Source organism: Camelus ferus, chromosome 3 (genome assembly GCF_009834535.1).
Source record: "Camelus ferus isolate YT-003-E chromosome 3, BCGSAC_Cfer_1.0, whole genome shotgun sequence".
NCBI classification, from domain to species: domain Eukaryota; kingdom Metazoa; phylum Chordata; class Mammalia; order Artiodactyla; family Camelidae; genus Camelus; species Camelus ferus.
Window position 1 is genome coordinate 80,063,984 of NC_045698.1, and position 25,059 is coordinate 80,089,042.

The following is a 25,059-nucleotide window of genomic DNA, read 5'->3' on the forward strand; positions in this document are numbered from 1 at the left end:
CAAACATAGGTTCTGAGCTCAGGGACATGTCTGGAATTAGACACAAAGAAGAAAAGGCCCCGTGACAGCATTTGTGTGCACGTGTGTGCAGAGGGGGTTGGGCAACCCCCCCACCCCCCCACTGCTCAGCTGCCTCTCTTGATTTACTCAGATTTCATTTCCATTTGCTAGAGGGACATCTGCACATTTTTCTGCCCCAGTCACATTTAATGCACATCAGTTTAGCCCTAAACCTCTGTTGAGGTCAACTGCCCCACCTCCAGGCATCCCAGGGGGGTTAGAGATAAGGATACACAATAGTCTAAATGGAATATTGAAGATCCCCATCTGTCTGGCAATCCCGATCAATAAATGTGCGCCCTTCCTTCCTGATCCTGTAGAAGACGCGTCACCACCTGGGTTTAAGACGAGTGTGTGACATGGGTTTCTAAGGCCTACTGAGTCCCAGCACCCAGCTGTCACAGTGCCTCAGCCAGGACAAGGATAATGCTCTTAATCATGTTATTTTGTTACTAAAGGGTTCTTTTAAATTCCCCTCACCCCTTTCCCTCTGGCAAAGTGTAGCATCTGAAATTGTAGGTGCCTTTCTGACACTTTTATTTCACTGGCTGAATGAGTTCTTTGGAAAGACCTTTTGTTGAGGCAGTCGGACCTCGGCACTGCAGTCCAGGCATCTTGTTTGGCTTCTGCCAACTTACTAGGCTGAACAACGAGACCAGTTGGTGTTTACTTGTTGCATTTAAGAAAAGCAGGCAGATCTAGGATGTCAGCTCTGGCCCCATGAAACACCTAGTCTGTTGGCTGTGCTGGGACAGCCACTCCTGAGGGCCAACTGTCTGAAACATCTGGCAGAAACCAGCAACCCTGTAACAAGCAAGCAAGCAGATGCAACAGTTACAAAGCTGGGTTATTGGAGGCACTTCTCCAGGCTGAGCTGGACATCTCTGGGGCCCCAGGTAAGATACAGGCTGCACCTCTTCTGCCTCTGTTACCTCTTTGTCAGACCAGAACAAAGCTGAGTGCAGCAAAGGCCACCATGCTGACTATCAGGTTGCACTGCAGGGATTGTCTGCAGGGTGTTCTGAGCTCCATCTCATGCCCTTTCGTCAGCCCAGATGAGGGAATGTGGGATGCCCGGCTGGGGAAGAGTAAGACATGTATAAAGGGCTTCCTGGGAGAAAGGATGCCTGAGTGACACGGAGGCGCTGTTTGGGAGGAGCGAGTGGTGGGTCTTCCTTGCTAGTATTACTCTGAGGGTATGAATGAATGCACGTAAGTGACTATAAATTTGTCCCCAGAAGAGCTGTTCTACTGCCAGCTTTGGGATCAAGAGCAAATCCTTTCATTCAATGGACCACAGCGTCCCCATTTTTTAAAACAAAAGGGTCAGACTAGCTGTCAGTCATTCTTACCGTTTGACATTTAGATGTAACTGGGCAGGGCAAACCTGCCAGTCACATAAGGAGAGGGTGCTCTTTGGACTGGCAGAAGAAGGGGTGGTCACGGAGCTGATTCAGTTCTGTTTCCTGAAGAATCTGAAGCTGGATGTGGGGTTTTCATTTGCGTTGCTCCTACCAACTTGGCAGCAACTTGGCACGTTGCCTGGCAGCCAGCAGCCTCTTCCGGGACCAATCCATTTTCCACACTACTGCCAGGTAGCTTTCTAAAGCACAAACACACATACTTGCTGCTTTATACACTGCAAACATGCTCCACTGCCCATTAGCTATAATCTTAGCACGTGGTACCCAGGCCACTCCTGGTCTGGTTCCAATTCCCCCTTCCCAGTCCTACCCCCGCCAGGTTCTCTCCTAGACCCAGCTCAAGACCTGCTAAACTTTCTGTTTCCCAATCATGGCATCCTCACCCTTAGCGCCTGTGTACAAGTTATCCCCTCTGCCTGGGCTAGCTGTCCAGAGAACTCGTTCCGTAAGAACCAGCTCACGTGTAGCCTCGTGCACCAATTTCTGAGGCTCCTGCTCAGCACTGTGTTCCCTCCTCCCAGCGGCAATTACAGAGGCTGTGCCCACCTCTCCTGCTACTTGAGGAGGCAGAAACTATAGTCTAGCCCACTTTGTGCCTGACCCTATGGGTGGGATTCAAGAAACGCAATTGGAAATGACTTATCAAAAAGTGATGGGACCACTAAAGGTGTAAGTTGAGGTCCAAGGGCAGCTTCCCACACTCAAACTGACCCAAAACACTTGGAAAAAATGGCTTCAGAAGGTCAAATGTAAAATACTCCAACTGAGGACTTATTTAAATCATTATTTAAAAATCTTCCAAAAGGAAAAACCTGATGTAGGCATTTCATAATGCTATCCTGCAAAATACAAATCAAGCGCCACATCCCAATATACCTCCGACCGTGTCTTCTGGGTAACAAGAGATAAATGCTAACAAGGAGTAAAATCCGGCACCCTCTGCTTTATTAATATGTAAAAAGACTGGAGTCACATCTGTGCAAGGATCTATTTTTAGTGGACCCTACATACTAAAATCCTAGCCTTGATCTCTTAAACTATCAAGCCTACCATAAATGTTTGATGATGAACAAGCCCATAAAAAGAAAATGCATAAAATGAATTGAGGGAGTCAATGCGTGCTCTGCCTTTTAATTACCGGTGGCTTCTGCTCCGATTCTGCTCCAGGCTGGGTGCAGGCAGGGAGAACACATCAATAATTTGGGGAGCAGAGTGTGGGGACTGCAAACAAATGGGTCTAACTATGTTGTGATTTATGTTTTGGAAACCAAATAGAGATGGAGGAAAGAGTGGACTCCTGGCCCAAAAGGGTCCAGGTGAAAAGCGAACAATTATGAGATAAATAAAAGCATTCAGGACACCAAAGAGAATGTAGAACAGTCTTGTTTTATTACTTTTAAGTAATAAAGAGCCTTTTCCTGGCCTTTTTTTTTTTTTTTTGTCTTTTTTCCCTTTTTTCTTCTCTTTTTTTTTCTTTTTTACAACATACATTAAGTCGTGAATCAGATGTTAGGGGATGTGGAGATGGAAGGAAAATTGGTGACATCACAATATTTTTACAACTTTACAACAAATATAAATCTGAGTTTGTTGCATCTACCAGTGTCGAGCAAGGGTGGAAAGCAAAGGCACACTCAGGTTCATGGACCCTCCCCCCATATGCCATGGGGAACAAAAGAAAAAGGTAAAAAAATGCAGAAGACCCGCTCAATACTTGTGGGCATTTTAGGGTTAACACCACAAGTGATGGGCTGTGGGATGCAGGGATTGGGGTGGAAGTTAGGACCCAGAGCTAAACAGCTGAGGCAATGATGGGTTGAGAGAGTAGGGGCTGCACCTCAGTACCCTGGGAGTGAAGCTTGGGGAAGAAGGTAGCAGGGTGATATGTACCCATCACCTTCCTAAGTTCGGCATTTCTAGAGAAAATAGAAGGGAGAAAACAATATTTCTATTTCTAGAAAAGTTTCATGGTTTCAGAGTACACTGATTTTACTAACAAAACAATACAAAACAAAACAAAAACCGATAACATAACACAAGAACGACAAAAACCGATCCTAAACAATAGCAAAACTGCAAAGGATGTTTGGAACAAAGGCTGTGCACGTGCCCTGGCTATACATCCAGGTCTCATTCTGATTATAGAGGTACCACTTCTCACCAGTCAATTCAAAATTATCCCAAACTGTTTTTTTTTAAGTTTTCTTTAAGGACAAAACTAAACCCAGAAGGTCAAACCAGAAATGAAAAGGAGACAAAGAGACCATCAAATACGGTTTAGTTGTTTAAAAAAACAGTAACAACCAACAACAGTGTGCCTGGTTTACACTATGTTGACAATTCTTTTGTTCGTGATAGAGTAAACAAAAGTCCCTTGTGTGTGCTCGAGCTAATGAAAACCAAGGGGAAAAACACACGCCCCACCCCCTCCCCCTCCAAACAATAACAAGAAAACGGATAAAGAAATTAAAAAAATTAAAAACCTTTTGCCCCAGTCAAGGTTTTTTTTTGCAGCATCCATTGTGGTTGGCCTTGTACTTGGAGTTGCTCATTAATCACTGCAGGGACCAGCCTGCCTGCATCTATTTCCACTGTCATTTCTTTGTGTACATTGCACGTGCATGCTGAGCACATGGCTTGGAGACTCCTCCCAGGTGCCTGCCCAGCCTCACATGGGGTGTTCTCCAGGCAGCGGACACAGCAGAAATGAGGACTGGGACAGGAGTCCCTTTTCTGCTGGCTAATGAGGGTATCACCATGTTGAAATGATCTGAAAATACAAGGGGAGCAGGGAGCTCTGGGGGGAGAAAGGGGATTTGCCACCCACAACACTGGGATCCATGCTTGGCAGCATGGCCAGAGGGTGGCTGGAGTTGGCACAACTAGAAGGAAGTGTGAATCTGAGGGTGTGGTGCCGCCCAGCTTTCCCAGGCTGCAGGATTAGAACCATCACCGCTGCATTCTTCTTCCATCTGCTGGACTCTGATCTTCCAGAAGGCTGGAGTGGGGATGGGGAGAGGGAGGGAGGGTTAAATAAATATCTGCATTTATTTCCAAGGGGGGAAAAGTTTATCATAATGACAGTTTACAAGTGTACACAACTCAGGGTGTAAGGCACAAATTTACATGTGGAAAACAGGCTATTCACAGATGTAACCCCACGAAAAACCTGTGTGATCAAACCATTAATTTATGCAAGATAGCAGCCAGCATATTAATTAGTTCACACCATTGGTGGATTTTGTTTGCTGTCTCACATGCAAGGTGAAATGAGATGGCGTATCACAAGCTGGTGCCTTCACAGAAAGTAGGAACCACTGACAATGCCATGTTGGCAGCAATGGGACATGATGTGCCATTCTGAAAGTTCCTCTCCTGGTTGCATTAGAAGTTAGGATCTGGAAGGACTTCTAAACTAGTTACTCTTTTGCATGTTACAGGCCAGAGACCTGACCAGCACATTAACTGGTAGATTGAAATAAATATTCCCCTTAAGGTTTTCCTTTAGCTAGAGATAAGACAGTCCAAACACAAAGTGCAGAATTCCAGCTCCAACTTATTTACTCAGTGAATTTATTGTAAAAATAAAGAAACTCAATTATTCCAGTTAATGGATTTCACGTTAAATAGTTTTAACTGTCAAGGGGCTTTCTGAAGAGCTGTTCAGAGGATGGTATGTGGAAGAGTCCTTTCCTTAAGGAAAAAAAAAAAAGGGTAAACAATAAATAAAGAGTTACTTGCGTTAACGGTCACGTTATTTCATTAAAAAGAGAGGAGCAGAAATCTATGGCATAGTCGCCCAACATGGCATTCATCTGCTATAACAGAAAGCTGTAACACTGGTGGGCATTTCACAGTATCTGCGCATAGTAAACTTCTGCCATTGTTAAAGTCTGAGTTAGAATTATCAATGAATTCTTTATTTTTTTTTTTTTGTCTTTTTAAGTTTCATGATTTTTAAAAATGTATTTGTGTTTTGCAGGTTGGGACGCTAGCCCAGCTGGGCGGCGCCCCGTGCAGTCCCGGACAAAATGTTGCACTTGCAGTTCACGTGTGTGTACGTGTACGTGTGTGCGCGTGCGTGCACGCGGGCGCGCAGGCGCACATGTGGGAGGGGGGGTGGCTGGGTGGGTATGTGCTTTTGGCTCATGTTTGTGATGCTGACTGAAGTCTTTCGTGAGTCCGACCTGTTGTGGAGTGTGGGGGGAGAGTGAAGGAAGAGGATGGAGGTGAGTCCCGCGTCGCGAACCTTCACCGAACCGCATGGCCCAGTTCTCCAGAGGCTCCCCCCCCCCTCCCGCCAGCGTCGCAGGGGAGGACCCAGCGTCCCGGGCGCCGCCGCGGCCGTCCTGGTCGGGTGGGTACTCAGCAGCCGAGAACCTCGCCGAGCTGAGCGGGCGCCTCGCCTTTCCTGCTGGTTCGACACATGACCCCTCCCCCTGGGATTATGTACACGCATCATTGGGCTTCATGGATGTGGAAAGGGGGGCAAAGGAAGGTTTGGGGGGCACGTCCGGCTTTAGGGAGGGTGTGCGCTTCAGCCCCGCCCTCGTCAGTGAGTTGTAGGCGTTGAGGCTGGGCTGCCTCGAAACAGTCACGGCCTGGCCCGAGGGCTGGGAGCTGTGCACCTGGATGGAGTCCACCCTCTGCGGGGCTGGGGGCGGGTTGTCTCCCCGGCCAAAGCTCTGGTTTCTGGAGAGATGGGAGGAATTGGAGGAGTTAGTATTGTTTCTTTTGAGCGTGGCGGCCTGGTGGCTTCTCGTGAGCGAGTTCGTGGGGTAGCTCCTCTTATAGTCAAGCCCGTAGGACGAGGAGTGGTGCATCTCCAGCCGCTTGCTCAGGCCGTTCTGAGACAGGGAGGCTCCGGGAGGGCCCAGGGAGGCCTCCCGCTGGGGGACTTTGGGGGGCAGGCTGTCCAGGTTCTCCACCAGGTTCACCCCATGGTTGGGACTCTTGCTGCTGAGATGTTCCTTGATGGTCTTATACTCCAGGGTGGCCGCCTGGTCCTCCAGCGCCATCTGGGCCACCTCGCTCATTTTGGGCTGGTCCACGTACTCATGCTGGTAGCCCTGCTGCGTGATGGGCAGCACCACCACGCTGGGGATGTGGCTGGGGGAGGCCCGAAGGGGCAGGTCCGTGGGGATCACCGGGGAGCCCATGGGGGGCATGTCCTTGGTGCAGGCGTTGATGAGGTTCTGGTTCCTTTCCCACTCGCGGCTGCCGCGGCTGGGCTTGCGCTTGTGTTGCAGCGTTGGGGTGGACTCTGGGGTGGGCAGGGCGGCCAGGTCCAGGTGGTGCTGGTCGGCCTTGATGAGCATCTTGGCCGTGTTGCTGGGAGTGGCGAGCTTGCCATTATGCATGAGTGGCGTGAGGATGGCTTCCGGCTTCGGGTCTTTGGACTGGGTGTCCCCAAAGAGGCCGCTGAGCTTGGTGACGCTGCTCATGGAGCCGCGGCGCGAGTGGCTGAGCTCCTTCTCCTTGCGCTGCACGGAGGCCACGTCTTTGCGCCGGTGATCGCAGACGCAGTAGACGATGATGCCCGAGAAGACGGCCCCCATGACGAAAGCCAGAATGACCGCAATGGCCAGGAGGGTGACAGGGACGAGCTGGTCATGGCCTTTGAGGTAACTTTCCCGAATCACTCCTGCAAAAGATACCGCAGATGGTGTTGAGAAATGAAAGCACACCGCGTGGCTTATTTTTTGTTTGGCATTCACCCTGTTAATTAATAACAGTAATAAGTGACAATAGCACCTCTGCAGAACTTGTCATCGAGGCGCAGCTTGCCAAACATTAGCTAATTAATCCTCCCCACCCCACCCCCAAGCATGTTGTTGCCTTCTTTGTGTGCTGGAAAATGCTTTTCCCTCTTTCTAGTACTTGGTGCTCTTTCTACTTTGCTTCACTCTTTGGAATATAGCAGCTTTCCCCTTTCCAAAATGTACCCCTCTTTCCCTCTTCATCTTTTTGCCAGTCTTCCCCCCTTAAAATTGGGAGACATTTTGAGTCTGGGGGAAGAGGCAACAATTTCACACGTGTTAAATGAACAAATCGTGCGACACTCCAGGCTTCCAGGGTCTTCTTCTCGGGTGACTTCTTTATGAGCACCATGGCGTCCACTTGGAGAAAAGCTATGTTAGCATTTCAGGCAGCTGGGGAAAGGCTGTGTATCACTTACAGTGAAAGAGAATAGTTAAAGCTCAGAGATTACAATGTTTATGCTGATTTTGCATCACCTCTCCAAAAAAACCCACAAAAAACAAAAAAACACCCCACGCACACTCAATTTCAGGTAAATACATTGAATATTTGAGTGAAGTGGTTCCCTTACTTGAACTGAAAGAATAATAAGAAAAAGAGAGCATTTGGGGCCCTGTAGTGGGTTTGAGAAGTGTCAGGTCTCATTATTACGGCTAGACTTTGCTGTCATGGTGAGGTTCTTCAGCAGAGCTAATCTCTTCAATTTAATAAAAATTACGTGACTACAGCCGTCAATAATCTTACACCGCATTAACCAAGATGCTGTGCTTCTGAAGAACCTTGCTCTCCCCATTCCTGCTTAATCAGCCACCAAGCTGAGAGACTCTAATCAAATGCAAACACTGAAGCTTTTATTTTTTTAATACCAAGTGAGACAACACACCACAGTTGTCAGATCTTAAGTGCTTGATGCAGTAGCTAAAAAATAAAATCTCAAATACCTCAGTTCCTGCCTCTGGAGAATGAAAGAACATGAATACATTAGAGGCTCTGCCCTGGCTGAGGAAATGTAAACATTGTTCCTATTATGGAAATGATAGTAAGACAGAAAATGTACCTTCTCTGGTCTCAGGAGACACATTTTTCATCTACTGAATCAAGTCTTTCTGGGATATGTTTAATGTATTTTACTGGCACTTATCAGTGGTACAGAATTAGAATGAAATGAAATAAAAATCTCTACGCCTTCCCAAACCCACAACGCACAACCCTTAAACTTCTGCGGAAACGCTTTGTGTGTCACAGCTGAGACCTTGAAGTAACGCAGCTTTGTCATGGGGTTTTTCCACTAAAATATTTTAGTTAGTGAAGCGATGGTTTTAAGACCCAGTAACTGTATCCTGAAGAAGAAAACATAGCCTTCTCTTTTCTTTGTGAACAGTCCTCCTCCCCTCAGTTGTGACATCACACTTGGTTGCTGTGGAAATGATTGTCCTGTGACAAAGGATTCTGGCTTAAGGTGGGGAATAAATAGAAGCAGCAAATACCTCTTGAGAAACGAAGATTCTGTGATTACACACGTGCGCTTGGTAGTGAGGGGCAGGAGAAGCAGTTCACCCCAGGGAAAGGAGAGTGTAAGATGGTAAGACACTGAATAATTTCCAGATGTGACACTTTTCAAATATTTCCAGATTTATCTTCATGAACTTTTAAGGGGTAGAAACTGTGAAGCAGAAAACCAGCAGGAAATGCAGCTATAACTCACACCTTCTATGATGTGGAGCTACCCAAACAGTGGAGTGTCTCACATCCAAATGTATTTTAATACCTACTCACCAAGGAACTGTGCTAATGAAAATTTCTTCCTTAAATTTTCATTTCCTTATTGTAATGCTAAAATAGCAACTGATTTTCTAGTTTTGATTTTGCGTGGGGTTCTACTGAACATCGTTTTTTTTTTTAACCACCTACATAGAATGGCACAAAAACATACACCTGTGAATAAAATGGGTTTAATTTCGCTGATTGACTTGGTGATGTCAGTGGGATGTTACATGGGCTAGACCCTACAGATGCAGAATACTAGATAAACTTGTTCATAGCAGTGGGTTATTTCACAGATCCCTTCCAGGCAACTGTGTTTATGGGAGCTGTGTCTTTCCGGTAAACTTGTAGTAATAGGTAGTTAATATAATTGACTTTGACATTTTACAATTTAAATTACTGTTTCAGCTTAAGAGGACCATAGAAAGAATAAGGCTAGCAATCCGTTTCTTTCATTTATTTTTTAATTGGGAAAGCTCCAAAATTGTCAAGTACATCCATTGCTTCTTAACTTTACTTTTAGCTCCCAAATAGTCTTCTTTTAGAAGGTCCTTGACTATCTTAGACGCCAGGACCCCACTTGCTCTTTCCCTGGGAAAAACTCTTTTTTTAGTGGATGACATTTGAGTTCAGGTTTTTGGTTGTTAACAAATCAAGCGGAGTCTGACCTTTGAGAAAAATGGTGTCCCAGACAGCTCTGTCTGTCTCATTTTGTTATGTAAATAGTGAGATATCTACCATGAAGCAGGTGGCTTCCCTCATCTGCTTATGCAAGTTCAGAAACCCTATGTCCAAAGTTAGAAACAGATCAGAGATTGAGTTGAAAGCAAAGTCAAGAAGATAAGACATTAAAAGTTACTTCTGGAAAATGCTGTCCAAACTTAAAGCTTTCTGCTTATATCATAAAGAGGGCAAAAGCATAGCTGTGGAAATGATCAGATCAACTTTGTGCCGTTGGTCACTGTGAAGGACTGAACACCCCCGACTTGTCAGGCTTGGGGTGCGTTCAGGCAACATTAGAGATCTCCAAAGGCCTGGAGTCTTAGGCTCCCATTACTGCTGGGTGACCCTTTGGCAAGTGACTGAACATCTCTGGGCCTCAGTGTTTTCATCTGTAATGTGGGGTTAACACACTTCATCTTAATGCCTTAATGGGTTGTTACAAGAATCAACTAAAGTAATGAATAAGAAAGAGCTTAAGTGCTGTAGTTTGCTGGGCAAATCTAAAGGTCAGAGGAAGCTGCAGAAGAGAAGCAGTGGGTTAGTAGCTCCCCAGGGCTTCAGAGGAACAGTCACTGCTGCGCTGTTAGATGACGTTTGCTAGGAAGGAGAGGGATGGACCTGTTCTTCGCAGCTCCAGGCCTTGGGCTGTCCAGACGTTGCCAGAGGGATGATATGTTGGGGCAACATCAGGGAATGTGTACCTCTGTTTCAGGACTGCCTGTAGGTCCTGAATTTTGAAATAAGTAAAACAGCAACAGCGTGAAGTGTTGAGCAAAACACAGCGATTATTGTTAGACTCCAAAGTGGGATAACAATCCTGCAGTCAGCTCCTTGAGGGCAGGGACCATATTTTATATGCATTTATGATCCTCCCCATCCCCAGAGCTCTTAGTTGGGCACTTAATAAATGATTATTAAATAAATGGGTTTTGCAGTACATTGCAGTGACGTTTTAAACTGGACTTCTAAACTTGGTGGGTCTTCTTTGCAGTGACCAGGCATAACCATGCTTCTGAAGTCACAGAAACGAATTATATCTCCAGTCATATAACAGAACATAATCATACTAACATCTGTTAGACAAAAGAAATCTACAAGGGTGCTCAGCATGTATTCAAAATAATAATAAAATAAACTATTTTTAAAATGAAAAGACATTTGTTCTGGGGTAACTCCAGAAGAGAAGAAGAGGGTAAATGGGTTATTGGTATCAACCGAGTACTCCAGTGGAACTGGATAATTCAAATGCAAAGGATGCAGGGTTGGAGCTGGATGAACATCATTGCTTCAGATGCTGCACTGAAACCCTGGGGAAGCGGGAGGGCCTGCGTCGGGCGGTACACTCCTCCCACAGGAGTCCCCCACTGGAGAGGGACCAGTCAGTTGGTTTCCCCACCCTGGGATATTGAAATGCCTTCCTCTGCCAACCCTGGGGCCTTCTGCTCTCACCAGTTGAAAACGGGGCATTAGTAATGAAAACAGTATCTGAAAAGCCTTCTGCATTGATTCATTAACCGCCAGCTATTTCTCACCAGTCATGAGGTGCTAAATGGTTATTCTTTCCACCTTCCTTTTGCAGGAAGCAAGACACACAATGGCTTAGAGATTTCTCTGAAATCATGCCTTAAATTGGCAGAACTGAGGAAGAATAGAATCTCCACTGTTTCCCCCTCCACCCCGCCCCGAGGTGAGAGTTTCCAGGTGCCGGAGGGATGCTAGAAGGTCTCAGGAGGGCAGTCTGAAGCTCGTTAGAGGCAGAAGCAATGAAGAGATTATGAACAGCCCCACCCTCCAGGCCCTACAATATGTAATTTCAACTAAGAACAATTATAAACTATAAAATAAGGGAAGTCCAGCATGGTTCTGATTTTTCCTAGAATGACCATGTCAATGCGTTTTGAAATTTCAAACATCACATTCCTTATTTAAATAATGCTTTCTGGTAGTCCTGCTCGTGGGTTCTCTACCGTTGCCTCTAGTCTGCACGGGGGGCCCAGCGCCAGGCTCTGGGACAACGTGCCTCAGAAAAGATGCTCTCCTAACTCAAGTTTGGATTGTGATGTGACTGTCACTCTCTTGGACCAACAAGGTTTGGGCTCCAGGCATCTCGTGGCCGCCTTCAGAGAACATCTACTGAGCAAGGACGAGTGCAGCGTACTAGGTGCTGGGGAGACAGGTGAAGGAGGCACAAACCCTAAGGTCTAGTAGGGGAGAACGCGGGCGCGTACTCAGACAGTGCACCCAAAGTGTGGAAGCATCGTGAGATGCATCGCTTCTACTTCAGTACGGACAGAGGCTTTCTGTAGGAGGTGGCGTTTGAGCTAAGCCTTCATGGTGGGTAGGTTGTCTCTGAAGTGGAGCGCAACTGGGACCCAAGGCATGGGAGGGAGGAAAATGAAGGCTGTGTTCAAAAATGGCTCGTCCAGCTCCCTCCTACTGTCTTACGCTCTAGGCACCAGCCCTCTGCTGCATTCTCGCTTGCTTCTGGGATTTCACACAGGCTGTTCCCTCTGCCCAGAATATCCCTGCTCACCTACCCAGAGGTGAGGGGTCAGAGCAGGGATATTTAGCTTACATGAGCTTCTCCAGCTCCCTCAGACAGGTTAGCTTTAGCTCTTCCTTCTGTAAGTGTCCCCTGAGCTCTGCCCTTCCCTGTCCTGAAATCATCACCCTATGATACTGCCCTATGTTTCTTTTTAACACCTAAACTGCTCCAGACAGCTCCAGGAGGGAGAGATTTCCTGCTGAATCCCCAGGCATAAAGGTGCTCAGTAAATAGCTGTTAAATAAATAGTGAATGCATGAATGAACGGGTACTTGCAGAGGAGAAGTAAGAGCGAGAGTTAAGCACTATTTGGAAGCAGGCTGTGAAAAGCCTTGAAAGACTGAAAAAGATGTTTAGAAGACATGTCAGTTTTAGAAGGAAAAGCTATTGGTTAATTCACATGCTATTTCAAGGGCCTTCTTGCCTGAGAAAGTGGACTTTCAGCACACTCTGTTCCATGTTGAGTCCATTATAGAAAAACTACAGGCTTCAAAGAGTCAGTACCTTGGTACCTTTACATCAAAAAGCACAGCTGGTCCACCTGAATTTAATTATTACTGTTTTTAAAATGAAGACTCTGTCTTCCACTATACTTAACCCCTGCATCATACAGAAATAGCTGGAAGATGTTATCTGTCCTATCAAAAAACGAAGCAAAAGAGACAAATAAAAATACGTGAAATCTGTTGCACCTAGTAAACTAAGTTCCAAGGAAGAGCCATCCCCACCGCGGTTACCTTGCTGAGTGAGTACGTGAGATCTCAGGCAGCCAGTACCTTGAAACGGTTAAGTGCACACTTTCCCCTCTCACCCCTGCTCACTGGACTGCCTGTTTCAGAGCTGCTGTGATATGATGGATGTGTCTGTCTCCATAGTGAAGTGATTAATAGGCATCTGTGTAAAGCGGGCCCGGTAACCACAAAGACAACAAAGCCTCTCTGTGTCCTTTAGAGAAATATGCAAAGGCAGAAAGGAGGATGGACACTTCCTCCACCACCGAGCCAGAGCGGGCTTCGCATTGGGTCTGAGAGCTCAGAGAGATGGCAAAACACCAAGAAAAGCCCCAGAGCGGGATCCCCTAAAAATAGACTCTTGATTCTGCTTTATAGTGAGACAAGCCTCTAATTTCCTTGAAATCCTCATAACAACTTGGGTGAATGCAATCTAACAACCCAATTTTTCTTGTTTGAAAATCTTATTGCAACAAAATGCCAGCCTCACAGTCCTGCAAGGCAGTATGAATGAATGAACTCATCACGGGCCAAGCATCACGGCCGCTAACCACAGAGGGCCCGCTGTAATCCCTAGTAAGGAGAGAAGGCAACAAATAGGGGAAAAACCCTAACTGGCGACAGTTTATCCTCAAAGCCACACCCCAGCCCATGGAGATGACCACAGGGAAAGTGCAGTGGGAGCTCTCTGTGGTTATCTCGGCAGGAAGCAGCCTTCTTCTTGTCTTACGGCATAATGTGAACCAGATGGCTTAGAAATAAACTCAAGCGCCAGCAGCCATGGAAGTGGGCTCAGAGTTTATAACTCAAACTTCCCTTTTTTCTTTTCTTTTCAATTTTTTTTTTTTTTCCTGGCAGGCAGAAGTCTAGGTACCGGGAGGGCCATGGTCTTCAAGATGTATCAAATTCATGACTGACCATGCCAAAGTAGAGGCAGCTTCCTGGCTGGTGAACATCCTTGGTTCAGAGGCTATTTGAAAACTCACATACTGAAATAACACTGTGGTTGTCTGCAGATGAATCCACTTCCACTTCTATCACCCAGTCGATACATTTTTTTGGTGGTGGTGGTTGGGATGTGATCACAGAGAGAAAAGGGAGAATGAGTATGTAACTCATTCGATTTCACATGTTTTTGTAGGGGAAACAGATTCATTTTCCCCTCTGTGCCATCGGGAGTGCTGGGTTCACTGTTCCTCCTCTGCTCCCTTATTTTAGACTTGGCACTGCCAGTGGGAGCCCTACACCCAGAACAGCGACTGAGGTCTTGTCACAATAATACAATTCTTAAAAGCCACACTCTGGAATGTTCCATGTGCTAGATCTGTTACTGTCTTTATAAAGGTAATGCCTATTTCAGATGGGCAAAGTTTTAGGAGAATTTACATGGTTTATTTTCTTTCTTTTTGAGGTTTTCTTTCTGGTAAGACTAGAAGCTCAACATCTAATAATTTTTGAAACCAGGCAAAGCGTTTCTACTTTCCACCTTCCTCATCTCATCTTCTTCCTTTGCTCTCCTAAGAGACATCAAAGCTACAAAACAAGGAAGTGGATCTCCTCATAAAATTGTGAAATTCAGGTGATTCTTTGGCTTATTTGCAGTGCTTTGATTTTTTTTTTTTCTGCAAAGCAAAGAAAACAAATAGGAGGAAATAAGTTTGTTTAAATACTCCTAAAACTGCCAACTTAAACTTGCTAGAATTATAGTTCTTGGGATGTGGGTTATAGATGTGGCCGGGTGTTACTGGTTAAGAACTTAAACCTAGGACTTTGTGACCTCAAAAGTTAAGTATTGGCTCTATAACTAACTAGCTTTGTGATCTTGGGCAAGTAACTCGGTCTCTCTAAGCCCCAGTAGCATTGGCAATGAGATGAATGTTGTTGGAAGGACTAAACAGATTAAATAAACAAATGCACGTAAAGCGGTTGGCATTGTGCAGGGCATGTATTAATGCTCAATTAATAATGTAATGTTTCTAGAATTTCTGACAAGTTACCTGCCTACTACATCGTCCCAGACAGACTATTTTAATGCTACACTTTGGTTAGGTTCAATTGTGTTAGCCAAGAATGGAAAAATAAGGACTTAAAAATATACCAAAATCATGGAAAGTGACCTTAAATAAGACAGCCCATACAACTTGGAAAGTGTCCTCAATCAGTGTTACTCAGTCAGCATCACCAGGAACTTGTTAGAGATACAAATGCTTGGGTCCTACCCAGGCCTTCGGAATCAGACTCTCTGGAGATTGGGTTAAGAAATTTATGTTTTAACAAGGCCTCCAGATGATTCGTATGCTCACCGAAGCTTGAGAAGCACTGCCCTAAATGATGTGAATAATATTCCAGAAAACACATCAATGTTTTGCTTTAAAGTCCGACCCCAGACACCAGTGAGGCAGTGTATAGCCAGACTTTCAGAATTATTTGTGAAATGAATGAATGAATGAATGCAGTCTTCCTTGGTGTTCAAAGTATGAGTCTTTAGTGGGTCTCCTGCATGACATTTTCTGTACTGTGGTTGCCACATTCTGAGAAGGAATACAAAATTGATGTGATTTCATTGGAGAGGCAGACAAATGTAACACTTCCCCTTGGTACCTGACAGAAGCTTGACATATGTCCTCAAGTGTTGTGCCACTAGTTCTGTAACAGAAATCAGCTCAATCTGCTGGAGCCGAAAGTTGCTAGAAAAATGCCTGCAGTCTCTTTGTTTGCCCTAGCATAAACACGGGGGTTTCTGATGCTCCCATCACTGTCATAGAGGCCATCAGGTACTGTTGGTACTACAGAGCCCAGGGGAGTCCTAGGTTGGGCCAGCCCAGTCAGTTCTGGGTCCCAGGGACAGAAGCAGCAGAATCTTAGGAGGAACTCACTACCGAAGAGAGCAGCCTCCTTTAATGCCTGCATCTCATGTCACCTTCAAATCGCCTTGGCTCAAATGGTGCACAGCCACCAAGCAACACTGGATAATGGTTCTGGGGATCTTTCCCCCTACCTCTACGTGATCAGACAAGAGAATAAGAAACTCAGGAAGATTCTCTTCTTTCTCCTGTGGGTGGGGAGAGGGACCTGAGCTCATGTTTTGTTCCCTAAATTAAGGTCCTGCTTCATAGTCATAAAAATGCCTCGCACAACAGTGCACTCAGCGGAACTCCGTGCTTACAGGTCTGCTGAGTTGAACTGAATCTGCAAATCCATAGACTTACATAAGACATTTTAAGTTACATTAAATTTCTGCTGTATGCTTTTAAATCATGGAGTGCAAGACCCATCAGCATTTTGGCTGTATTTATTACCTTAACAAATGTCAGAGGATTGTGTCCAGTGTTATCTATTATTTATGAATAACAAGAGGCTCTCGGACTGGAAATGACAAGCTCTAATATGTCCAGAAGGTTAGGCGTAATGCACTTTGCTGCCCTATAAATTTCTTGACACCATTTTCCCTCCTAATAATGCATTGTCGGTGGTGACTATACGGAACTTCCATGATTTCTGTACAGTTCATAATGACCAACCCTGCCTTCAGTGAGGAAATGTAACTGCAGATAAATGAAAAAGAATGCATCTTTTAAAAAAAAAGTAAAATTAATTGCAGTGGAAAATTCCTGTTATCTCATTAAAAAGGAATCTCTTTACGATTGTTTCCAGGTTGTTCTAGACTTACGAGAGCTTAAGAAATATTAATTAGGGATGACAAAACTTCATACTGCTCATAATTAGCTTTCTGACAGCGATTAGGAGCCTAGGTACTGTGTACCCAGTATCTCTGAATTTATCCGACTGTACTTCACTAGTTGACTCCGGGGCCTTTCTCTGATGAAGGTGCTGGGAGATTTGCACCCACATGATGCAGTTCTTGTGGGTCTGCTCAGGCCGGCCGGCAGTGCAGTCCACACGCTGTCCAGGACTTTAACTCAAGTGAGCACAGCCTGTAACCTCCCCGGGACCAGCGCGTGGATCCAACTTTTCTGTCCTCTTTCTCTGTATGGCAATGGCATGAACTATGTACTCTGAGCAACTCTTGAGGCTTTTGAGGCCGTTCTTATGTATAATGTCAAGAAAGGAGAAGCTGTCTTTAGGAAGTTTCCCAGTGTCCACTATTTTGCTCTTGCTAGACTGCTTTGTGGAGCAGCGAGGTTTGCAAAGGAACACCTATGACATGCATTTTTTCCCCCTAAACTCCAAGAAATGAGGCTATCAGAAAGTTTTGAGAAAAAACTAGTATTATTTTCCCATTACACATGGTCCAAAGTATAAATTGACTCTTCACAATTTTATTGTTAGGGCAAAACAACTTTTAGATGAACATAGTGCAGCCGAAGTAATTAAAGAGCAAATTTTTAACTACACCAGATGTTCAGTTAATACGATCATGACTAACCTAGTCCCCGAAGTCCTTGAAAGTTCCATTAAGCTGTCAGAAAACTGTGTCATTTGTGTGTGTTTTCGTGCAAAAGATAAGGAGAGAATGGGAAAAAAGACTGAAGGAGAAGGGTGGGGTAAAATGAATTCACGTCAAGGGTGATGTGGCTGCAGATTAAAGTAAGAAGTACCTCTAGAAAGTGAATGGATTTTTTTTTTTCAACACCTGAAGGTTTAAGTTGCTGATTTTAAAAGAAAAAAAATTAAAGTCTCCACAATCATAATTTAAATCCTTAATTTTTTTTTTGAGAAAAGAAAATGATGTTAGCTGAAGGAAGAAGGTTTAATTGGTATCTTTGGAAAGGAAAATTCGAATATTGGTGTGCAGATTCAGGTAGGCAGGGAGGTGAAGCAGCTTTCTGCAGGGTTGACATTTAACTTTTTCTCCTTCTACCCTTTCCACAATAATCTCATCAAGACCTCAGATAAATTCAGCAAGTTGTCAAGAGGATACAAAATTAATTAGATCAAATCTACATCTCTGCCTGCCTGGCTGTAGGAAGAATTACAGCCAACCATGTGGGCTTTGCGGTCCCTGCCCCCCTCCCCCCACCATGCTCTCATGGAAACTTCCATGTCGGGGCAGCAGAGCCTAGCACCTGACTTGCCCTCAAGGTATCTTTTTCCTTGGTTTCTCAAAGGAAAGCCAGAGACTACAAGTAGATTACTTTTCTGGCAGGTGATTAAGAAATGCTAATATAATAAAAGTAAATGGTAGCACCCTGGATTCTATTATCACTTCTTTGTCAGTTCCCCCGATTTCAAAATCTGTTCTGGATGAAGTCAGCCGCGTGCCACGTGCCCCAGTGGTTTAACCAACGTGACAGAGACAGCCAGGTCTGGAGGTGGGCTTGCTGGGGGCTTTACCTGGGACAGCGCTCTCAGCTTGGCAAGGAGCAGGTATGGAAAATGCCAGTGATGTGGAGAAGTGCCCTGCAGATCCAAAATGGATGCAAAATTCCATTTCCCAAACTTACTGTGTATAGGTAACGAATAACCCAATGTAAGTGAACATTTAATTTATTATATATCGATCATCTACCAAACTCTTGATCTCTGCTTTCTCTCCCTTCCACCCATCTTCCGATCACCCACTACCCACAGGTAGAGCCTCACCCCCTCAGCATGAATTTTCAGGCTCCAGACTAGCATTTCAATCTCAGTTCCCCTTCTGGCCCATGATATACTTCTCTCGCTCCCAGACTTCACTCTGCCCTGCTGCCAGCCGGGAGTCACCTGTGTGCAACCCCTGCTAACCTGCAAGCTCCTTGAGGGCAGGGTTTGTGTCTCCTGTAATACGCAGCATAAGGCTTCTCTGTAGCATGTTTGCTGCATGTCTACTGAGTGCATTAAGAACAAAAGGCAGGAAGGCTGCCATTCTGCCTTTCTTTGAGACTAGGGCTTCTGTCACCATTATTGCATTTTCTATTAAATTAACTATTAATTTCGTGTGCTTTTTGGATTCCAGTTCATCTCCTTCAAAGTTATGGAAATGAGGAATGGCGAGGGGAAAAGGCAGCCATAATAATTAAAGAAGAAAAATAAAAAATACAATTTATGTAACAGTTGATACAAATTTGAGGTTAAATTGAAATTAGAAAGGAACTATTTCAATCATGTCCTCGTTTAGGAACAGTTTGATTTCGAAGCCTTCTTCAACTTAAAAGTGGCATTTGAAAGCCTGCTTTCAGAAGTAATCTTTTCAATTACTCTAACGTATTTCGCACACATATATAATTTGTAGTGGCAATTCTCTGGAATTAAATAGAATGATAATATTTTTCACAGAATGGAAGTTTTACTTTAATTCCTCTAATATGGGTTATTCTAGACTTTCTAAGCGTTTAAGGGCAAATTTCCTCCAGATCTTATACTCACTGAATAAGTTATCAGCAACCTCTTCAACAGGATTACCAGGTAGCAAATAAATAGAGTACCTGTTTAAATTTTTACTTCAGGTAAATAATAATGTTTTAGTAAATGTTTTACACTAAAAAATGACTCATGGTTTATCTGAAATTCACGATTACCTGGGCACTCTATTTTATGTAGCAACGCTTCTCTTCTACCTCCAAATAATGAGCTTCTTGTAACGGTTCCCATAAATGTTCTTTAGACTCACTCTAAACTTCTGGAGATTAGAATAGTTTAACAGAGCGTAATAAAAAGGATACTAAACCTTTACAGGGCAGATACAGCACAACTTAACAAATTAAAAAATATACTAATGGACTAAATTTCCAGAATTGTATATATATTTTTTTCATTATCAGCCACAACAGCAACTTAGGTGCCAAATTTCTTACAAACTTTGAAGGACACCTTTCCTCTACCCTCAAAAACTGAAATAAGTAGACTCCAATTCAAAAGGTTAGTGGCCAGTTCTGTATCTCCTCATGTTCCCTTGGCCCTGACCGTCATGTTCCTCTCTGACTGAGTTAGCTGTCAGTTGTTAGGTGGAAGTTAGAGCCCCCTCTCCGTCGGACAGAACCCCTTCCAAGCCCTTCCTCTGAGTCCTCTTCCAGGACTGGGCTGCTCTCCATCACATTTAAAAATGGCTGTGATCCTATAGGTGTTACTAGTAAGAGCTATGCAAATTACCACGGGGTTAGTTTTTTTGAAATAAAGCTCAGGCTGCTCAAAAGAGCCTGAGTTTGCCAGCTTTTCCCCCCGGATTTTAAAGACGAGTCCCGTCCCAGGCATCCTTCACTTCCCTGACCCTCCCTGTCAAGGGATATGTGACTCTCACATTGGTACTGAGCAGGAGGACTAAGGAAAACGGGCTGGGAAACTGCTTCCAAAAGCTGTGTCCTCGGTGCATTCGGCCAAGTGTCTTCAGTTGTCTGATGCTTTTTCTGAAGTCTGTCGCGCAGGGCTGTGCCTTGCCCAAAGAGACAGCAGTGGCCATAAAGGCTTTCGGGTGCATGTTTGTGTCTTGGTGTGCTTCGTCTGTCTGGCGGCTCGCTATTTCTTGGACAGAAACCATGTCTATCTCTTGTACGGCCTCTAACTCCTTACTGGCATCCAATACTGCATGGTGGAGCCAGTAATAAATTCTGCTTGACGACTCCTCAGAAAACATTGTTGTTATGTTAATGTTACTGAAGAAATGGCAGAGAAAATACAGTCCAAGTTGAGGAGTCAGGAAGACAAGAGAAGCCTATTTTTCTTCCTTTACTACCGCCATCGGCAGTAATTTCCTCTGTACACAAGATCACCTTCACATGACTTGATAGGAGCCAAGAAATCACTTTCCCTGTTGGGAGAACTGAGATGCTTAAAAATCCTCAGTCCATTAGATTCGAAGCATTGCAAATTGTTAAAATGCAACAGCAGTTGGGCTAGGCTCTGTTACCAAATGTACTCCCTTCAGGTGGGATTTCTTAGCCTGTTCACGAAGATAGCCTGGCTCTAACGGCCTGGGACTCAGAACAGGTCAAGTTTGAAAGAGAGAAAAGCGAAAGGAGGGTCAAGTGTAGGTTGCTGCCAGGCCAGGGACCCCACGGGAGCTCAGATATGGGGAACGGGGCCAGGAGGCAGGCATGCTGGAGGTAGACGTTCCCCAGGCCACCACTTGAGAAATAACCAGCTTCAGCCTGTACTTGGATGCTCACTGTTGGTCTGGAGAAGCATCTTGCCAGATGCTTGACAAGCCTAGGATGACTCATTTCTTTTCAGTCCAAATCCATTTTCCTCTAAATTCCTCCTTGACCAAACTTCTCATCCCTCATCACAGAGCTCAGTAGGTGGACGAGAAATCAGAGGAGTGCTAGCCCAGCCGGCGGAAGGTATGGCCCTTGTTAAGTCTCCCCTTCAAAATGCCAGAAGCAGAGTTTTGGGAGGAGTTTAATCCAAACTTGCATCATCAACTCCTAATGCCACCATTCTAGTGAAACCCATGAGTCTCACCTACCATGTTATTTACTTTTAGAATTTCTGTATCCCTGTACTTCTTGCATTACTGTTTAGTCAATATTTTAAAAATTACCTTCAAAATGTCTTTCAAGTGGAAACTTTATATCACTATCGTAAGTGGAAAAAAGGGTCACTTTTCATAGCTAGAAGGTAACCACAAAAATAACACCAACCGAAAGCAAAACCGTGTTCATTCCCGCTAGCTCCAGCCACATGGCAAAGCCCGTTCTTTTGTCAAAAAGGGACAGTAGCAAGTTTCTAGATTTGTAAACTAAGACTTTTGCTCTGACATAACCGAGGAGACGGATAGAGAAATGAAAAGGGCATTAACTTTGCACCACGTGATTCAGTATTCTTGAAGGCCATGCCTCTGAGCCATCTAAATCATCACATGCAAGATCCAACATGTCCTACTTGGAGGCGGTGATGTATCTGAGGGATAAATAATTGGCTGTAAAGAGGACCGTTGATAAACTCTGTGATTTATAAAATGGGTATTTAAGTGTGGACAGTCTACTCACCATCCTTTCTAGACCTTATGAATCTCACTGGAATATTATTTCCCAAACTAAAAATTGCTGTTACAAAGTAGCTTGCACATTGATTAAAATATATTCAGCATTTACTGTACATTTTCGTTTAAATTATTCATTTGATCTCTAATTTAAATTCTGTTTCTGTATCTTTTCCTTGTCTGTAATGAGCACATCTTCTTGACTAAATATAATAATGTCATAATATCTTGTTTCAAAGATTTCCCAAAATACATAAGCTCACTACAGTTCTGGCATTTCCAGTCAGAGGGGAACATCTTTGTATCTATCGACTGTTTCACCTGTTTTCTGAGAGCTCACAAGAACTCTGTAAAATAAAGTGAAGTAGGGGATTTTCTTCTAATCTGATTTATTCTTGCGTAAAAGCAGCAGTGGTCCACGTTTACATCATACATCTACGCTGCACGGCTCCCTCGACAGATCTGTACATGGCTAATTTCCTCAGGCATCTTGCAGTCTTCTTGGAAATCAGGTTTTATAGCACTGGTACTTTTGGCCAGAAACAAGAGGCACAAGAGTGGCTATTCTCAGTATTGCTTAACCTAGAAAAGAAAGCTCTTCTATTGCTGTGGGAAGGGGGTGAGGGGAGAGAAGACAGATCTAAAAATAAACTGGATTTTCTGTCTTATTCCTGTGTAATTAGAGCCCCTTTGTAACTGCTCATTACCACCTCAGGAGTTATGGGATGAATAAATAATATATATTTTCAAATGTGGCAAAACCAAGAAAGAAGTAGCCAGAACTGCTTCTAATTTATCAACTTGGTGATTAAAGGGCTGGCTCTGGAGGCCCCAGACATCTAGGGAGCCAGAGAGAAAACAGAGCGGCTGGCCGTGTCTCCACAAATGAATCTAGGGTTTGCAAGATACCAGGCAATTTTAAAGAAAAGCAGCAAGGACAGGAGACATTTGACAAGGCCAGGAGGGTAATGAAGGGCAAGGCCAGTTACTGGGAGAGAAAATTACTTCATTTTCTGTGATAATGCTCCTGTGTGCTCTGCAGGTCTCTTCCCACGCTTTGTTAGTACGACCGTGCATGTCTGTCCAGCCCCGGGCTGCCACCCCCAGGGAAGAAGGAAAGAGCCTTGGAACGTCCCACGGAGGGGCGGAGGGCCTGGGTCTGTTACCTTGAAAGGGGGAGGCTGAGAACAATGGTAGCAGAAGGGGGTGAGATTGCAGGTGAGGAACGGTGCTTGGACAGAACGTGAGGGACGCACAGGATTAAATCAGGACGAAAGACACAGCAAGGGAAGGAAAGAAAAAGGCAAGCAAACATACTCTGGAAATGCAGAAGTGTCTGGAGGGTGAGGCGGCACCAGGAGTGGGACCGGCCCCTGGGTGCTCAGCGTTTCTGTGGAGCAGAGCTGTGGGCTCCTCGGCTCCCTGGGCTTTGTTCAGCAGCCAGAATAAAAAGGGCACAGGACACTTGCCTCCTCCTCAGCTAGCTGGTCAGCAGACACATTTTCTGCTTAGCGGGGAAATGTGCGGTGTTTTAGAAACAATTCCAGAGTATATTTAGCTGCGAAAGCCGGGGCACACAAATGTCACATTCCCAAGAGACAATCGGCCCAGTGAGAAGAGCACGCGCCAGAGGCCCCCAGAAGACCCGTGAGACCCGCGCGTCGCGGGAGATGCTGCACACACGGATGTGACATCGTTCAGGCACCCAGGGCAGGGAATGAAAAGAAGCGAGGGGATCACAGATTGGGTCAAGTTAAAGGACGTCATCATGAGTCAGAAAAGAAAGAAGACTTTTCCAACAGAATAACGCCATCACCAAGTCATACCACACAGCGCTTGGCAAAACAAAACAGAGGTTCAAAATAAAATCATGAACAGTAAACGGAAAAACAGTTCAGAGCAAAATGGAAATTAAAATCATAAAAAAAATCATGGTCAAAGGAACATTAAGCTACATTTTTTTTTAATTTCTAAAATTTCTGCAAAACAACTCATTGTCATTGCCCCATCAAATACCTAATCAGTTGTCACAAATCAAGCTCCGATTTGACCGGGCAAGGCAAGGAGAAATAGCACGAGAACAGTGATCATGTCAAACACCCATGCAGTCACCTCTGCCACCATTGTCTGACAATCGGTAGACTGCTTCCAGCTTGGTCAGGATTCATAATAAGACCCAAGAGAATGAACAATGCCGAATTTGAAAATGATCTGTCAAAGTGTTAATTGGACTGTTTGATAACCTCCAGCCCTTGGGAGAGTTAACGATCGGAGAAAATTCCCGCCATCCGTCTCAGTGAAGTGAAGAGAAAATGACCAAACAGCTAGCTGTTTGGTTGACATATTTCATGCTTTACTGGCAGGGCTGGCTGGTTTTTCAGAAAGTCGCAGTGGGCAAACACGAAGTGATTTTTACTGTGTTGTCTCTTCTCGAGAACTCAGCCAAGACTAACACGTCTGCGGTCTGGAGCCACACATAACAAATAATGGCACATGCTAGGGCATGTGGCCTGTTGTGACATTTCTGTCCCATCACAGGTCGGCCTGGTGCTTCCTCGTGATGCTAAGAGCAAGGAGCCTACCGGCTTAAAAGAGGCTGCTGAGACAAAAGGCACTTAAAAAATTAAAAAAAAAAAAAAAAAAAAAAAAAGACTGGGGTAGGACCTATTAATAAAAGTTACAGGAGAATAATAAAATCATTTAAGGGGATATGTTAAAGAACAAGTTAAAAAGGCTACCTACCCCGTCCCATTTTGGCTTGGCATTAGCGAGTGTACAGCACTCTCTAGAGATGAGCCGCCAAAAAAAAAAAAAAAAAAGAAAAAAAGGACAAAAATGTAGCGTGTGAGTCTGCCTAGAAACATTCTCTGAAAGTTCAGATGGACATATGTGTACAGAGAACCCTAGGGAAGGACGTGATGGAGATTGTCCTACAAGGGTCACTGTGGCTGGTCTGCCCTCGAGACTCCAGCCCCCCGCTTGGATGAAACTCTTGAAAACATATAGAAATAAACAATTCTGAATGGGGGGAAACAGCTCGCGACATAACTGAGCTTTTCAGTCTCTGCCTTACAAGACTGTTTTTTGGACAAGTAAAGGCCTTTTTGGTTGCAGCTGCAACTAAAGTAGGATGTGTTACCAGAAGCAGCCAATGGCGAGAAAAGAGATGACATTTCCTGTCTCCAGTTGAGCAAA

At 44.7% G+C, this 25,059-nt stretch overlaps 1 protein-coding gene and 1 pseudogene across 4 annotated transcripts in view; both read right to left on the bottom strand.

Moving 5' to 3' along the window:
• Positions 1-2,851: 2,851 nt before the first annotated feature.
• Positions 2,852-4,593, bottom strand: LOC102510826 (annotated as a pseudogene).
• Positions 2,909-25,059, bottom strand: part of SEMA6A (semaphorin 6A) — a 121,125-nt gene continuing 98,974 nt past the window's right edge. For all 4 annotated transcript variants that reach the window (XM_032476553.1, XM_032476551.1, XM_032476552.1 and 1 more), the window contains one exon: positions 2,909-7,128. In XM_032476553.1, coding sequence (XP_032332444.1) covers positions 5,930-7,128 — 1,199 coding nt within the window. In that variant the 3' untranslated portion in view covers positions 2,909-5,929. The remainder of the gene's footprint in view (positions 7,129-25,059) is intronic.